Raw genomic sequence first — 16,944 nt, 5'->3', positions numbered from 1 at the left:
CATGAGCTGAGACCCTTAACATCCACACTTGGAACCCGAACAAGTCTTCTTGCAAGCCTTTGCCTCGTGTTGTGCCCCACAGGGCAGTGCTGGGGCTTTGCTCCATGTCTCAATGCAGCTGGAAGTCAAGAGTCTTTGTGGTCTTGCTTTGCCTGTGCTGAAGGGTCCCAGCCTGGCCATGCTCTCCATGCTCCAACCTCTGTGCTGGACCAGCTCCTGAGAGCAATCCTGTCTCGATAAAAGATACAAGTTTTTCAGTGCACAGGGTCTGTAAGCAGTGATTGCAGTGGGTCTCCAGGGCTAGGGCTGATGCTGAGCTGTTAGCGCATCCCCAGCACCTTTTGAACTTGCGCTTTCCTCCTCACAGTGCTTGGTGACCTGTGGAAAGGGGCACAAACACCGCCAGACCTGGTGCCAGTTTGGAGAAGATCGATTAAATGACAGATTTTGTGATCCTGAAACGAAGCCGGAGTCAGTGCATACATGCCAGCAGCAAGAGTGTGCTTCGTGGCAAGTGGGGCCATGGGGCCAGGTACCACAGGGTTCCCCAGTCCATGGGACCAGGGTGCTGATGTCTGAGGCTGGGTACTGTCCCTTCATCCAAAATCAAAGGCATTAATTGGCTTGCACAGCAAAGCAGCCCTCTGTTCACTTGGGTTCAGCAGATGGGCAGCAGTAACAGTACCTGCCCTTTGTGCTAAATTTAATCTTTGTCATACTAAATTGGCCGTGATTGTAAAAAAAAGGGTTTCCAAGGTTACACTCTTAAATCCATATTTAAGCATGTAAATACATGGCCTAATTTTCGCAGCAAAGCTGCTCCCTTTGAAGAGCTTTTGTTGCTTTTAATGTTTTCTAGTTTCTGGGTTGGTGAGTGATTTTTTCCCTGTTAGAATACGAGTTGCTCATTTCTCCCAGAGTGTTCTGGCATATCCTTTTCCACAAAGCTGTTAGCTCTTGACTTAAAAACACAGCAACAAACCCAGACCAGTTGTCCCAGTAGGACTGATTTCCCATCAGCAAAATTATTCATTAGCTGCTTGTGCTACCATGGGGCTGAAGAACCAGTTTTAAAGAAGGATACGATGCAGGTTCTACCAGACTGTGATTTACTGTGTGCATCAAAGTTAATCATTTAAATGCTCACGCCTTCATTCCCAAGAAAGCAAGTGAAGCATGCGAGGCTCTGGTGGGCACAGCGAGTTAAAACTTTGACCTAATTTAAAGCTGAAATGCATGAAGTGGAGAGAAACCAGAAGGGAAGCTGTGTTTTATTTTTGCTGCTTGTGCTGTGTGCCTAAACACAGGCTGGGCTGATTAATACTGTCTGCTGGAAGCAGCTACTCAGACCCAGCACTTCTTTTTCCCATCTGTCCTCTCCCAGTGCACGACGACTTGTGGCCAAGGCTACCAGATGAGAGCGGTGAAGTGTGTTGTGGGCACCTACATGTCAGTGGTGGATGATAATGAGTGTAATGCTGCAACCAGGCCAACAGATACCCAGGTAAATCCTGCCATCCTGTCTCCATCTTCTGACAGTGTGTGTATGGAGGTACTCCAGCTGCAGTTTCAGGACTCTGAATGCCAGTCCATGCAGAGCAGTATCTTAGTTTTCTACGCAGCCATTGAAAAGGTGTAGCACAGCACTCTGTTATGGTAGAAATGGGACAGAGAAGCTATATTCAGGGGGTTCCATCCAGACCCACTCCTAACGTGGTTAACCTTACACTCTGAAACACCAGATTTCCAAAAAGATGACTTGTTGTGAGGGCATCAGGACTTTGCGGGACTTTGCTTATGGCTTGTATCCATGGAGCTCTAGTCATAGGATGGGATGTGTGACGGGCTGTGCAGACTCAGAGCTGAAGCTGGTCACTAGAGCTCATGAGCTAAAGAAGCAGCAGAAGAGGTACATGGGAAGAAAACCAGAGACCAGAAGGATAAAATGAGACAGGGCTTACTAGCCTCAGGGGTTGGAGTCTTAACACAGCAGACATCTCCTTTGGCTTGCATGGGGTATGGGATGCCTGGCTGCAGCCTGAGCTCACTTGGCTGCAGGACTTTTACTGTGTGGTACCAAATGATGGCCAGGGGCCATCATTTCTTGTCTGCTGCATGTGACACTATAATGTGCCAGCTACAGTTCCAGATACATCCCCTGGGCCAGATGAATTGAGAAATGTTGCACCCATTGTAAACTTGCTGAAGAGACTTTTCCATGCCATGTTCACTGGTACTTGGAAGCAAACGTGTAAATTCCCATTTCAAGCAAAGGATGTGTCCAGGGTGTCTGAAGGAGTTGAATAAAACAGAAAATTACCATCTATCTGTAATCTAGGAGAGTTGTAATGCTGATGCCCTGCCCAGCTTTAGTCCTGTGTGATGTTTAGAATCATAGAGTCATAGAATGGTTTGGGTTGGAAAGGACCTTAAAGTCATCCAGTTCCAACCCCCTGCCATGGGCAGGGACACCTTCCACTAGACCCGGTTGCTCCAAGTCCCGTCCAACCTAGACCTGAACACTGCCAGGGATGGGGCACCCACAGCTTCTCTGGGCACCCTGTGCCAGCGCCTCAGCACCCTCATAGTAAAGTTTGACTAGGGTCACAACATTTAGTAAAGGGCTGGTTTTACTATATCTGGAGATACTATAGTCAAGGGGTAACAAACCCACTTGTCATCAGCCATCATTTGGCATGCACATCTCCAGTGTAAGTAAAATCACAGCAATGTGGAAATCTTTGATGCCATTTGTCCAGAGCTGCTCGCTCTCTCATGGTGACAATTAGTATTAATTTCCTTTCTGGCAATGACTTACTCATAAGCTCATGGAGTGAAGTCATGGCTATTCATCATTTCTGTCACCAGACCTCCCAGGAGGCCCAGAGCCCTCCTGTCAGGCACTGTACCAAGGCTGAGCAGAGCAGAAGGACATGACCATCCCCAAAACCTTGCATGCTTAGTGTGTGGTGAATGTGTGTATGATATAGGTGGTCTGGTGGGCTGCAGGGAATCAAAGGGTCACAATCAGCTCAGTAGCTTAACCTTTATTAAGTGTGCTGCAGGTCTTGTGCTGAAGGAAAGGAGCTTTGAAGGGAGATAAAGTTGCTGATTTGCAGATGTGTGTTCATACCAGAAACAGAAAGTCTCTTAATGAACTTTCATCTTTTGCTTCAAGAACATCTGGTTTTAATGCATGGAGATGGCACATACTTATGGGGATCCCTTTTGTAGAGTTCCTAATAAGTCAAAAGTCCACTGAGGTTCCCGCATGTGAGGCCCTGGGGGTATTGATACCAAGTTTTGCTGATTCACCAACAGGACATGAGGGAAAGCCTGCCAACCCACAAGCACGCAGGTCACATTTTCAAGACATTGTGTGTTGTTTGTAATTACATTGAAGAGGAGGTGGTTTAACTGCAACATCTGCAAGTTCTTCATTTCCCTCTTTTACCTCATGTATTTCACATACAGGACTGTGAAATAGCAGCGTGTCCTCCCCATCCAAATAGTCCTGAAGCCAAGAGATCCCTATCAGGCATTCACAGGACGCAATGGAGATTTGGATCCTGGACACCAGTAAGCATGTGTTTTTAATACTTTCAGCATTATTTTACAGTAGGCAATGTGACATTCTTAAGAGCTTTTGATCGACTTTTCTTTCCAAAGCCCTTGTAACATATATCAGGAAAGTTTCTAGTGGAGTTCTTGTCACTCTTCCCTAGTGCTCCGCAACATGTGGGAAGGGTACCCGGATGAGATACGTCAGCTGTCGGGATGACCAGGGCTCTGTGGCCGACGAGTCAGCCTGTTTCCACCTCCCGAAGCCATCAGCCACAGAAATGTGTACCGTGACGCCATGCGGGCAGTGGAAAGCCTTGGAGTGGAGTTCTGTAAGCATTACGCTGTCTCTTGCATTAGAGCCTTGTAGACCTCATTGCTGGAAATTAATTAATTTCATTAGTGTTTCATTTATGTCGCACTTGCCCTTTTATATGTGGGGAGATTAAAGCTTTCTGCTGTTGGTTATTAGCAACAGCTGTCTGATTTTTAAAGCTAGAAATGTGACCATGTCTCCTTTTCCCACTGTAACGCAGTGCTCGGTGACTTGTGGTCAAGGTAAGGCAACGCGACAAGTGATCTGCATCGATTACAGTGACCAGCTGGTGGATAGGAGTGAGTGCGATCCAGATGACCTCCCTGCCACAGAGCAAGACTGCTCCATGTCTCCTTGTCATCCAAACAGCCATGACTATGGCAGGCCCATCCACCCTTTCCTCTATCCGGATCATCGCCTGAAAGTGCACCCTGGAGGCAGCCTAAACAGAAACCGTGCACATATACCAGGAGGCAATCAGTGGAGGATTGGTCCCTGGGGTGCTGTAAGTGACCTCGTTTTCTTATTGCTGAGGTTTTGTTTTTTTCCCTGGGCTATTCCATGTTTTTCTTAAAGTCAGCACATAGAGAAGAGAGAGACCTTTCTCCCTGGTGTCTGCTCTGTTCACACAAGTGTTGCAGTAGGGCACAAGCATTGCTTTTCACATTTTGTATCTCCAAGACTCACTAGTCAGAAAGCTAATGGCATCATTTTCCATGAGGCAAAGCCTCTGCTTCTTGGCCACATCCTGGGACATATACAGCTGCGTAGAGCTGTTGCCGAAGCACAGAAGAGCCTTAATGCCAGCTCCTCTCACCCCAACCGGTTGCAACACTTTATCATGGAAGTCCCTGAAGGGAATTAAACACAAATGGGATGTCAAACACTGCATTAAAGGCAGTAGAGATTACTCACCTGCTTAAAACTAGGCTTGTGTTTATTTTCTTTGCTTAGTCAGCACCTAAGTCATTGCACTGCTATTAGTAATAGTGGGGTTTTGAAGTTAATAATGCCTGTTAGCTGTATTAGACTTCTAGTGGTGCATTCCCACGGTGCAAGGCACCGGGAAGAAGCTGAGAATGCAAACTTATTCCTGGACTCAATGAAGCCACGGGCAATTGTGTCTTCCAGTGCTCTAGCACGTGTGCAGGGGGGTTCCAGCGGCGGGTCGTGGTGTGCCAGGATGAAAACGGATACACTGCAAATAACTGCGATGAGAAAAGCAAACCCGTGGAGCAGAGATCGTGCGAGTCTGGCCCCTGTCCTCAATGGGTGTATGGCAACTGGGGAGAGGTGAGTGCAGCATTCATCCTGCGCAGGGGAAGGCTTTCATTAGGGGTTGGCTGAAAAATGGGAGAAGAGGGGGGATATTGTGGTGATGTTTATTAGAAAGGTTGGAGCTTGAAAGGCAGGCTTGGTAAATGAGTGAGCCCCAGCAACTGCTTGGTGATGTTTTGCTTTCCATTTGTCATGGGGAAACTTCCCAGGCAAAAGCGAATTCTATGAAAAATGAGATTTTCTTTTTAAGAGAAGTTTAACTGAAGGCCTTTTTTTGTAATAAAAACACTGCTCCCTTCTGCAAATTAATTTGAGATGAACTATTAGGATGTTAACCTCCAATATCATGTCGGATCTGGCAGTATCATTGTGAAGCAGCACGAACAGCTTTGGGAAGAGAGAAGCTGAAGTAGCTGATGCCTGTCTGACGACATGAAGCGTGTGGTGGGGGGGATTTGGCCAGAGTGGGTTGGTTGGGAAGAGAAACAACTGTTGGGTCTCAGGAGGTGGTAGTGCTTAGCATGACTGGTCAGCAGTGTTTCTGCTACCCAGGCAGTGATTGCTCTGTCCTTTGCTGACTTCCAGTGCACAAAGCCATGTGGAGCTGGGACAAGAACACGGCTGGTGGTGTGCCAGCGCCCTAATGGAGAAAGGTTTACAGATCTGAGCTGTGAAATCCTTGACAAGCCACCAGACAGAGAGCAGTGCAATGTGCAAGACTGTCCTAGAGATGCTGCCTGGAGCGCTGGTCCTTGGAGCTCGGTACGACCATAAACTCTTTCTCTTTGTGAACCGTTTTGTGGATATCCTGTAACAACAGATTTAATTTGCTTCAAACCAAGGTGCTAATGCTTCGTGTTTTAAAACTGCACTTAAAGAGGATTATTGACAATATATTCAGAATAACAACTGTTCAGGAAGGGCTTACATTAGGGGAGCTCAAGTCCTTTAATTTGAAAGGCACTTTCTGCTAGCTAGCCACCTTTCTCCGTGTTACTACATTGCTGTGCGTTATGAGTCTTGGTTCTGACGGAGTTCTTTGCATATGGATTTAAATCTGGCATTTAAGCAGTACATTGCCATTGAAGTTAAATTGTTCTGGTATTTAATGGTAATACTGCACTGTGCACCTCCTGCTTTACCCAGTTGTGTTTTCTCTACCAAAAGCAAGATGACAGGGGAAAATCTAGACTAAATTGCATCGACTCCCAAGCATGTACAAGTGTGTATAAATGTGTGTGTATGTTCCTACCTGCCTGCACACACAGCTATATAGAAGGACATTTGCAGTCACACCTTTACTTTTATTTCTGTTCCTGTGTATACATGAGTGTGATGTACTGTGTAAACGCACCTGTAAGCTATTCTTGTGCATCTCTGGTTCTGGAGAGCTGTTGTCTGGCCTAATCTCCAGCTTCTGCTCTAGAAGTCATTAGATCAGCAAGGTGGTGAAAGGCTTAAAAGCCCTGGGAGTTTTCTAATAACAAAATAGTGTTTGGAGCAGAGGTGTCTTCTGGTGCTCCTTTGCTGCTGGAGGAGTCTGCTACAGAGACACTTTTGTGAGGGCAGGAGAAGCCCTGAACCACAGGGCTGGGATGCTGTTGTGGGCCCTGCAGCTTTGAAATGCTCCCTGCCCAGAGCAACACTTTCTGCTCAGCACAGAGCCCCAGTGTGCATCGGTGCTGAGCCTTGTACAAGGGTGAGTGCTGCTCGGGATGCTCCTGGTGCACTGGAAACCACAGACCTGCCAGTTTTGGAGTGGCCTTCAAACAAATGTCAACCTTTATTGCGTGTTTTGTTATAAAAGCATTTGAAGAAGATTTTAAAAAAAACTTAATCTGACTTAGAAGCACTTTATATGCAAAAAAAAAAAAAAAGAGGCCTGTTTATAATGTATTGGACTTCTTTAATTGTCATGGTTTGAAAAGTCATCTTACTAAAACGTAACCACACTGGTTTCTGTGGGTGCCTTCAGTACCACTCCTCAATATCCTTACCATACCTCAGTGAGCTATGCAATAGCCATCAAACTGCTGAACTGGCGTTTAAACGGTGCTTCAACCAGTACAAGGGACAGTGATCTGAAATACTTCATTTGAGGTGCTAATGTATCACTTGTATGCTGATATAGTTGGTGCTACAAATGAGCGAGGTGAGCTAAACAGAGCTAGCGACCCGTGCGGTGTCTTCTCAGTGGAATTACCAGCTGGGAGTTGCTGCCAACCTTTTGTTCCCTGTGCTGGACCATTTGCAAGAACCAAAAGTGTGGACAGAGTTGTGTTGCGTTTTGGTGTCGCTCAGCGTTCAGCCTCTTCACAGCTGTTCGGGAGCAGGCTCCGGGGCTGCACCCGATCCTCTCTGTCGGAAATGCAGGGTGCAGTCCTCGTGGTTTGGTTTCTGGTTGTTCTTTTTCTACCTAGGAAAAATCCCTTTGACTTTACTCGTATTAGCCTTGGTGAATTATCCTTGCTTCATCTCCTGGGAGAGGGTCAGATGTCAGGCAGAGGATGTCGGATGTCAGAGGGCAGAGACATCCTTCCGTGCCTGCAGCATCTCCTCCCATCTACCCATGGGGCTCCCGCAGGGAAGGGGCTGCAGAGTTGAGCCCCATCACTGCCACAAAGTGACTTGATTCAGTCTTATTACCGAGGTGTCCTTTGGCTCTGATGTAGGGGACCCAAGAGCTCTTTGAAAACTGAATTGTACCTATGGGGCCAACAGGGCTCTGTGTCCCTCCTGCAGACCACTCCACATGTATGTCTACCTCGTGCTACTACTGTAGGTAGTAACATCCAAATTTTACTTTCTTTAGTGTGGTATCACCCGGATTTGCTTTAGCTCTGTCATTGGTTGCAAACATCATTCTGTCAGCTGTACATACTTCATCTGTTGGGATGGAGTGTCACTACCATATTTTTTGGTCACTTTTGAAACAAGAGTATAGTATTAGCTGAAACTTTTCAGCGGTATGGATTTATGTATTTATGTAAAAGTGTATTTATTTTTCCAATATTGTTATTTAATTTTATATAAATATTGCATACATTTACGATGTTTAATGTTAATGTTGAACAGTGAAAATTAAAGACAAATAGAATGTAATCATAAATGAATTTGTATAATGATTTCTTGAGTCTTTTGCTAAATTAAGATCATATACCTAGTTTTGGTAACTTTAACTAAATTTTCTGAAATGCTACTGCGATGTTCCATCTCTTGACTTGCTTTTATTTTACTTGCTGTGTTCTCCAACAGAAACTGTCATTCTCAATAATTAAACACAGTTAAAAGCATATAAATTACAAAGTTTGGATAATGAATTTCTTGCAAGCATCACATTGGCTCAGTTTTACTCAAGTTTCAGTGAAATTAGTACTATAAAATACATACAAATTAAAGCAGAGAGAGTCTGAAGAGTCCAACACCCACACTCCTCAGGTGAAATTCCACTGGGAATTTATACAGTAAAGAAGTGATTTTTATCTGGCTGGTTAAGTCCAGGTTTTAAAGAGATAATTAAGTGAATAAATGGATTTTTTGTATGTAAATGATAATTTTATAACAGGAGACTAGTGAGATGCCTTGTCATTGTAATGTGTGTTCAAAGAGGACTAAGAGGAGGTGATACTTTCATTTCCTTGCTTATTTAAGAACATGTATTAAAACACTCTAGATCTGTACAACATGTGGTAGACCTTATATTTTTATTAAAATAATGCTTTAGAAAACATGCAGAAGCTGTCACCAGGATACAGAGAGTGTTTTTAGCTCCTCTGAATGCCCTATGGTATGAAAGCAGATCTCCATGCATGCTCTTGAATACCGAAGGACATCTTGCCATGTTCTCCAGAACGAGGGAGATGTTCACAGAGGGCATTAACCATCTCTTCACTTACAACCCAAGGCTGAACCCATTTCTCTGGGAGCAGATTTGCTCCTTGCAATAATCCATGTGAGATTTTGAGGTTACCATAATGTCCAACTGTATTCTGATACCATTTATGAATAATGCAGTTAACATGGGCTTCTCATTCCTTCCAAGTTAGAAAATGGGCACAGATAAGGTAAAACTATTATATCACACAGCACCCTGTCTTGGTTCAGTTGGGTGAGTCGTTTGAGCTTCAACGCACTGGGATGGTAATCATTTGGCTTTGACTTGTGCAAAATAGGTTGGTGAGGTTTTAAATTGTTTATTTGCTTGTCTGTTTGGGGTTTGGGGTTCTTCTCTCAGAAGAGTCTTACAATTTCAAAAGTGATCTGCTTTGGCAAGTACTTACCATTCTTGGGTATCAAAAGTTCTAGCTGCTAATGCAGTGGTTGTGAAGCTGTTTGTGCCTGCAAAATGGCAGTGTGTGCTTCCCAGCTCTTTATTGATAAGACAGAGATGCTGCTGTCTTAGTTTTTGAGGGCCTTTCAATCTAACAATGAAGAATTGGAAGCTTGGCATAAAATAATTAGAATATTATCTGGCTAAGTTCCAAACTCTGTTATTGTCAATGTGAACTCAGGTTTGGGTTAGGACAACATTGCTGTATTTAGCTGGAAGCTGGTGGTATTGACAGCTTCGCAGGGCTCTTTGGCTGCACGCAGGGATGTAGGTAGCAGTGATGGGGCTTTGACCTCAGGGGAAACTGCCTGGACCACATCTGTGTCAGGGAGCTGATGTTCAAGAATGTTAATCTTAACATTGGTGTCAGTGGAAAGTTCATGTTATTTATATTTAGCTCTGTCAAAGCCCCAACACATTGTTTATGACATGCCTTCCCCATTCCCTGGCTGAAAATAGGCTGTTCAACAGCAATATTCTCCATGTCGTTGTTCTGATAATATTTGTAGCAGGCAGGATGTTGGCTCTTGCTAAGGCAGAAGTGATAACCAGCGGCAGATTTGGTTGCAAGTGTATATAACTGTGCTGTGCTCTTCCTCTCTTCTGCAGAAAACAAATTTGCTGTGACAGCAGCATTACTGAGCTGCTGTATGATTCTTTACACATGTTTTGCACTAACAAAGCCAGCCTTGAAAACGAAGTGATAGGCATGCTGAACCCTTCAGTCACTCAGCGATTCACATTGCTTTTCCTGTCCTTCATTCACATGATGATGGCTCTGAGACTTCAACAGCAAGTCTGTATTTCTCTGTAGTGCCAGATATTATCAGAACGCTAACAAAACCAGTCCTACCCTGAGAGCCTGTGAGGGAAGGATAAATGCGAAGGCTGCATGAATGATCCCAGCACCCATAATGCAGGCAGAGGGAGGCAGTGGGTGGCTCGCATGCTTTTAGAAAAACATATAGAAATAGATGGCTTAGTGAAGGTTTAATAAAGCTCATCCAGACCAAAATGAGAACTTGGTAGCCTATGGCTATCCCCAGCCATCTGTCTGAAGCTGTTTACTGTATGCTCAGATTGGCTCACCAAGGCTGTTGTCCCTCTTGAGTTCCTGGCTTCCTCCTCTCTAGAATCACTCAGACATACTGATTCCAGGGACCGTCCGTTTGGTGTGTTGATGAAAGGCAACAAGTTGTCTGCTTTGGTTCCCAGTCAGAAAAAGGCCTTTGACAGTGCATCCTTCTTTGCTTTTGTTTACAAAAAGCAAACCAGACCCATTTCAGCCCTTTCCTGTGCTCCCTCCTGTGTGACACCCATCCAGAGCATCCCACCACCAGTTCCACACCCATTCCAAACATGCACATCCCTGGGTCATAGATGGGAGTCTACCTGTTCACTGCCTTGGCCCTTCTCAAAGCTTGTCCCAGCGGGTAAATGCAGTTGGGGTTTTTGTTCGAAGAGTTTCACCCCGTTGTTCCTCTGGGGCAGCAGTGATAGATGCTCCTGCAGCTCTTTCCTCAGCTCAGTGTCTATCATCCCTGCCAAGGCTCAGAGCCACAGTTACAGGTGGGTGAAGTCAGTGGTACCCAGCTGCCTATTAGAGGAGCATCACTTTACTCCTCTCTTGCTACTTTAAAATCTCCACTTTTTATTTTCCTTTCTATTTTGTTGTTTGCTTATCATTACCATCTTTCATTGCCAGTCCTGTTTCTCCTTAAATAAGGAGAACTATATAGGTATATTGTTGCTATCGGTTCTGCTGTCTCCTGTTTGATATTGTTGATGCTCCATGAGCAGGAAAACAAGCATTGAAGCCCATCAGGCCCTGTGGCACTGTGTGCTTAACACCGAGCCTGCACTAAAGTGCTTTGCTGCATCCGTTCCTCGCAGGACTTGATTTCCTGCAACTTAATGCTCAGCTGTTGCAATCCACACTCCTCCCATGCAGGCATCCATTAGTCTTTGCACCCACTGTGATCTGACCTGGTGGTTAAATGTAGTGTCTTTTAATCTGATGGAGGAGTAAAAGACTGGGCAGCAGTGTCCCCTCTAACCTCCATAACCCAGTGACCAAAGGCTGGGGAGGTACCAGCATGATGAACCACAGAGAATGCCCTGTCTCATCTGCTCTCCCTCAATAGCCTCTCCTATTGCTACTGCCAGGAGCTGGACCAGTGGTTAGATTCAGGAAGGTTATTTTCTCGTGTCTTTAAACTCCTCCCCTGCCCCAGATGATGCATCTTTTCCCAAGTTCCTCAGTGCACCTTCCCACTCAGAGCAGGTATATCCGTTACTATTCACTGATGTTTCTTACCATCCAACCCATGCTTCTGTCCCAACTTACTATAAAATACTTGCCTTTCTCCTTCTAAAGAAATACCTTGGCCGTTTGGCTGCATTTGGTATGGCTCCATGGTTGCCTTTTTACAGGTCCCCCATTATACATTTTCCCAGCGAGATGGTCATTTTTAGGCTGTGCACAGCTGGCCTGAACTTGAACAAGTGATGGGACTGCTGTTCAACAATGGCTGGCTTGTCTCCATGTCATCAGCTGTGGCCCATCCATGACTGCTGGCTTCATAAAGTCTGCAGACCTCTTATACATGCACATATGCACATACACATGCAGGAGAGAAATAAAGCCATAAATAAAAGGGCAGTAGTTGGGAACATTTGTCTCCCAAAGCACTGTCTGTGAGTGCAGCAACTGAAATATGCATCAGACTGCAGGAGCCAGGTTAGAGCAGGAACACAAGGATGAGCTGTGAGGTTCAGCATCTCAAAGCAGATCCCTAAGCTGGGAGGTCTGTGTGTGTTTTTGTCCATATTCCATATTCACACTGTATACCCCAAACTGCAATAATTGCTGTTGCTCAGATCCTAGGGGTTGTAGCGTTTAGAAGCAAGGATGTGTGATGATGAGGGACACTAAACACAAAGATATTTACTGTGTTTCTAACTTTCCTGGTGACTGATTTGTGCAGTCCTTACGGAAAAATGATGTACTCAGTCTTGTTCCAAAGGCACTTAATGCTCTTTTCATGTTTTAATTTTTACTAGCTCGCAGGGGAGCTGAGTGAGCCAGCAGCATAGATGAAAACGCGTCTGATGCTCAAGACTGTCTGCAGGCTGACAATATTTGATCCCTACTGCACTGAGTCAGGATTTGTCTTTATAAAACCAACAGCCCAGTGCTCCTACAAACCCCTGGTGTGATACACACCTGCAAAATAGGGCTGGCATTCCTCTGAGAGCTTTGTGGTTCACTTCATCCAATACTGGAAAGTCCCATTCTTTAAATGGGAGTTATAAAATGCCATTATAATACAACTGTTCACTAAAATATGAAGTGACAGTTAGCCTGGGCTGCTTGCTGCTTTAATTGCTACTCTCTTTAAAGTGCCACAGCATGGAAAATAGGCTCCATCAGCACCTTCCGCATGCCTTTATACCAGTGTCCTTGGGTAGCTCACACACCTCCTGATTTGAGGAAATGCCATCTAACCCCCCACTCCCTGGAGAGACTTGCAGTGGCCATCTGGGGGCTTTTGCTTGTTTGGTGTTCAGGTTCAATAGCGTGGAAAAGGGCAGGGATGCAGCTCTTAAGGCAGTTCTGTGTGTTCACAGCTCTGCTGCTTTCTGTACCTGGTGAAGTCTTTATGTGGGATCTAACAATAGGGCTGGTGAAAGAGGGAGAGAAGATGCTATTTACTAAGTGGATGCCATAGAAGGGGAGATGCAAGACTTCTGCTGCAGTTACCTGCTTTTCTCCCATATATCTTGTGAGGTTTCCTAGATCAGGGAAATTGTTGTATTGACAGGGCTCTAAATCTTGCAGGAGTTAAAGAACCCAAGATCATCCTTTTCTCCCGGAAGTCTGGCTGCTGGAGGAATGGGCTCCAGACGCACCAACCTCTTCCCTCTGCTGCAGCAACACATCCAGTTGAACCTTTTCCTTTAAGAAACTTGGGAAACTCTGTGTCTGCTGCAGAGCTGAGAGCAGAAAAGCTGGAGGATGGAGACCCTATGTGCACTAGAGAGTCAGGGCAAGCCAGCATGGATGCTCCTTGTCACCCATGCCCAGGGAGAGGAACTCTCTTTGGGGATGCTGGTGCAAGGCCTGCTCTTGTGCCCACCAAGTGCTGCCCTCTGGGTGGGCTCCTTGGGACATTTCCATAGGGATTCTGGACAGTGTTCACAAGCCTACTTGAACTGCACACTCAAAAATCCTTAATGTTCATATATTTTTTCTAATCCTCCCATTTTTCTGGGGAGTCTGCTTTGATTAAGCATTTCTAAAGCTTCTTTCAAACTGCAGTGCAATGCTTTGGTGTGTTTTGGTCAGGTCTCTGGTCCAGCTGCCCTGCCTTGAATATAGAGACTACTCTTCCCTTTTAAATATACAAAAATCAAATGTATTTTCTGGCCTAGTACCAGCTAAAATCACCCAGCTGTGTGTGTTAAGGTAGGAGAGGAAAGCCCAGCTGGATGAATCCTTCCCTGCCATGTTCCCAGCCCACAGGCATGGACTTCTCACCATGCCAATGCAGCTGGGCATGAGACCATGCTAAAACAGATCTGTGGAAAGAAAAAGGTTTCAAAGAAATCATTTCCTAAACATCTCCTCAGATGCTGCAGCCACTGGAGAAATCATAGCATGGAGCTGAACCCTTGTTTTAAGCTTGCTGACTGTCTCACTGAAGCCAAGGGAGTTACCTGCTAAATACCTTGCTGTTGTGAAGATAATTAAGTTAGTTTGGATGCCGCAGAGTCTCTATTGCTGGGGAACACACACAGCTCAGGCATTTTAAGACTTCCAGTAAAGGTTCAGCTGGTGAAGAATGATCTAGGCTTTCCTTGGTGGTGTGTCTGCTCATGTCCTGTGTCCTTGGGAGATCTCAAAGGTATGGAAGTCACAGGGCTGTGATTTCAGCATCTGATAGCAGCAGTGTGAGTTATAGTAAGAGCTGATGTAGACTAAAGGGTGCTGAAATGTAACTGTGAGGGTGCAAGTTTGGGCTCTGCTCATAGTTGGAGAAGTTTGCTGACATGCAGGAGCACAGCCCCTCACAGAAAAGGGGGTGTAAAGCATTGTAGGGCTCTGTTGCTTTTCTGTTTTATTTCACCCAGCATATGTTTCAGCTCAGATAGTTGGAAAGGATGAACAAGGGCTTACTTACTTTCCATATAATCCTTAATGTGTGGAAATCTAAACCTGAAAGGATTTATCTTAATTTCCTCCAAAAAGTTGCTCCTGGCAGAATCTGATAAAGCTGGTTTTAGTCTAATTCTTCCCAGCCCCCGGCCCTGCCCTTGGTGAGCTATCAGAGCATACCTATCTTTGGGAATTCGTTTGGTGATCACCACAGCTTGCATTCATTATCTCAAATACCTCCCAGATCGTTGGCTGATGCACCGGAAAAGTGATCTGACAGCATTTTCTGAAGCTTTTCACGTTGTGGGGGAAGAATGTCCCCAGGTTCTTGCTGTTGTTTTGCTTTGCTGTCCCTTGTCAAGCAGCTCCTTCAGTGCACAAAGTTAACAAGAAATGGAGCTGCTGTTTCTTCTTGAGTGTTCTTTGCTGCCTCTTTGTTTTCATCAGGATTTGCTCATTTGTGCCCAGGGCTTTGAGTCCTTTTGGTGCCAAACCGGCCTTGCTCCCAGCATAAGCTCCCTGAGCAAAAGAGAAGGTCATGGTCTCCCACAGGAGGCTCAGAACCTGGGCACAACCAGACAGACATTTTGTACAAGTTTTTAAGAGCTTTTGAGGTACATATTCTGTTTTCAACCCTGCTACCAGCCCAATGAATCAAGTAGCAGCCTTTCTATTTAGAGAAGTCTTAATGAATGAGACATACTGTCATCATCCAAAATATCAGAAGGATGACCTTATTGCAGCCTTCTAATACCTAAATGGGCCAACAAGAAATGGAGAGGGGCTTTTTCTGAGGACATGTATTGATTGGACAAGAAGGAGTGGATTTAAACTGAAAGGGGGTGGATTTAGATTAGACATTAGGCAGAAGCTCTTCCCTGCAAGAGTGCTGAGGCACTGCCACAGGGTGCCCAGAGAAGCTGTGGCTGCCCCATCCCTGGCAGTGTTCAAGGCCAGGTTGGACACAGGGGCTTGGAGCAGCCTCCTCTAGTGGAAGGTGTCCCTGCCCGTGGCAGGGGGTTGGAACTGGATGAGCTTTAAGGTCCCTTCCAACCCAAACCACTCTGAGATTCTATGATCAGAATAGGAAATGCAGCAAGGGTTAGTTTAAAGCAATTTGCACATACTTGGTAGAACAGAATGATCCTGGTCATTGCTAGACTCTGAAAATTTCTTGTGGAAACACAAGCATAAGCTTGCTGCTTTGCTGAAGCAGAGTGATGCATTGCAGGAGATATTTAGCATCATGTTCTGACCTTTCTGGAAAGAGTTGATATGGAAATATTTTTGTCATATTTATTTAAGCTTTTTTCTTGCCTTTATTTATGCTAGGCAGTATATTTGTTTCAATGATTCAGCAGTATGCCAGTCCCCAGTCCTTGGCATGTTAAAAAAACTAATCATGTAATAAACATAACCCCCTTAAATCTGTGCTCTAATGCTCTTAGGAAAGTCCTTTTGTTCTTGTTCTCCATGTAAAGCACCAGGTGTGACTGTGGTGAGTTTAGGAGATAATGAAGGTAACAACAAGAGGAAGGTTTAGTAGAGTCTTTAGTGTAATGGCTATTTTTAAAGAGTATTTCTCTATTATTTTGTGTGCCACAGTCAAATTGTTTCTTGTGGTTTTTTCTTAAGAAACAACACATTGTGTTGTTTCCACACCATTCTCCATGCCTGGCCACCCTCCCAGGTTCACCAAGGGGTGCTATTTGCTGTGCCTCAGTCACAGGCAGGAAACAGCATTTCAAAGCAACATTTTCCCCCCACTTGAGTGGAGGCAGAGTCGGGTTTGCCATGGGCAACAATAGACTGTGATCCTGGACTCTAGAAAGCTGAGTTAGTGGAAGAAGTCAATACAGTACCTTGGCTACACCTCCAGGGCTGCATCCACAGGTGATGAAAACCGGTAGAAGTATTTCTGTTGACTGCAAAGAACCTTGGATGAGACTCCTGTTCCACAGAGTGCAGCCTGTCCATCCCCAGTACTTGGAAGTATTTCCTTTGGGAGATGGGAGATAGTAAAGGAAGAAAGAAAAGGAGAAGTATGAAAGGAGCAGGTTTGTCTGTGCTACTCGAATCTTGTAAAGAAGGCAAGGTCAAAGCTTACCTCGCGATGGCAGTCTTATTGATAGATATCATAAGTAATGAGGAGTCCTGATAATGAAATGCAAAGTTTCTCCAGGGTCCAAAATAAATGATGGGGCTGATGGCAGTGGCTTCCCTAAGTCACATGGCATTGAGATGAAGTCCATTATTAAATTGTTTTCTGCATGTAGCTCACATATGCTTAAAATCTATGTG

General features: G+C 45.1%; 1 protein-coding gene across 1 annotated transcript in view; it reads left to right on the top strand.

Annotated features, from left to right (window-relative positions):
• ADAMTS9 (ADAM metallopeptidase with thrombospondin type 1 motif 9) overlaps positions 1-16,944 on the top strand; it is a gene marked incomplete at both ends in the record, with an annotated part of 79,846 nt that overhangs the window by 39,088 nt on the left and 23,814 nt on the right. The window contains 7 exons of the mRNA XM_080625664.1: positions 368-532; positions 1,385-1,504; positions 3,475-3,579; positions 3,726-3,893; positions 4,098-4,382; positions 5,009-5,170; positions 5,741-5,917. Coding sequence (XP_080481790.1) covers positions 368-532; positions 1,385-1,504; positions 3,475-3,579; positions 3,726-3,893; positions 4,098-4,382; positions 5,009-5,170; positions 5,741-5,917 — 1,182 coding nt within the window. The remainder of the gene's footprint in view (positions 1-367; positions 533-1,384; positions 1,505-3,474; positions 3,580-3,725; positions 3,894-4,097; positions 4,383-5,008; positions 5,171-5,740; positions 5,918-16,944) is intronic.

The sequence above is a fragment of the Psittacula echo genome, assembly GCF_963264785.1.
Source record: "Psittacula echo genome assembly, chromosome: 9".
In the NCBI taxonomy this organism is placed as follows: domain Eukaryota; kingdom Metazoa; phylum Chordata; class Aves; order Psittaciformes; family Psittacidae; genus Psittacula; species Psittacula echo.
The sequence above is the reverse complement of the archived record's forward strand: the minus strand, read 5'-3'. Positions and strand labels throughout refer to the sequence as shown.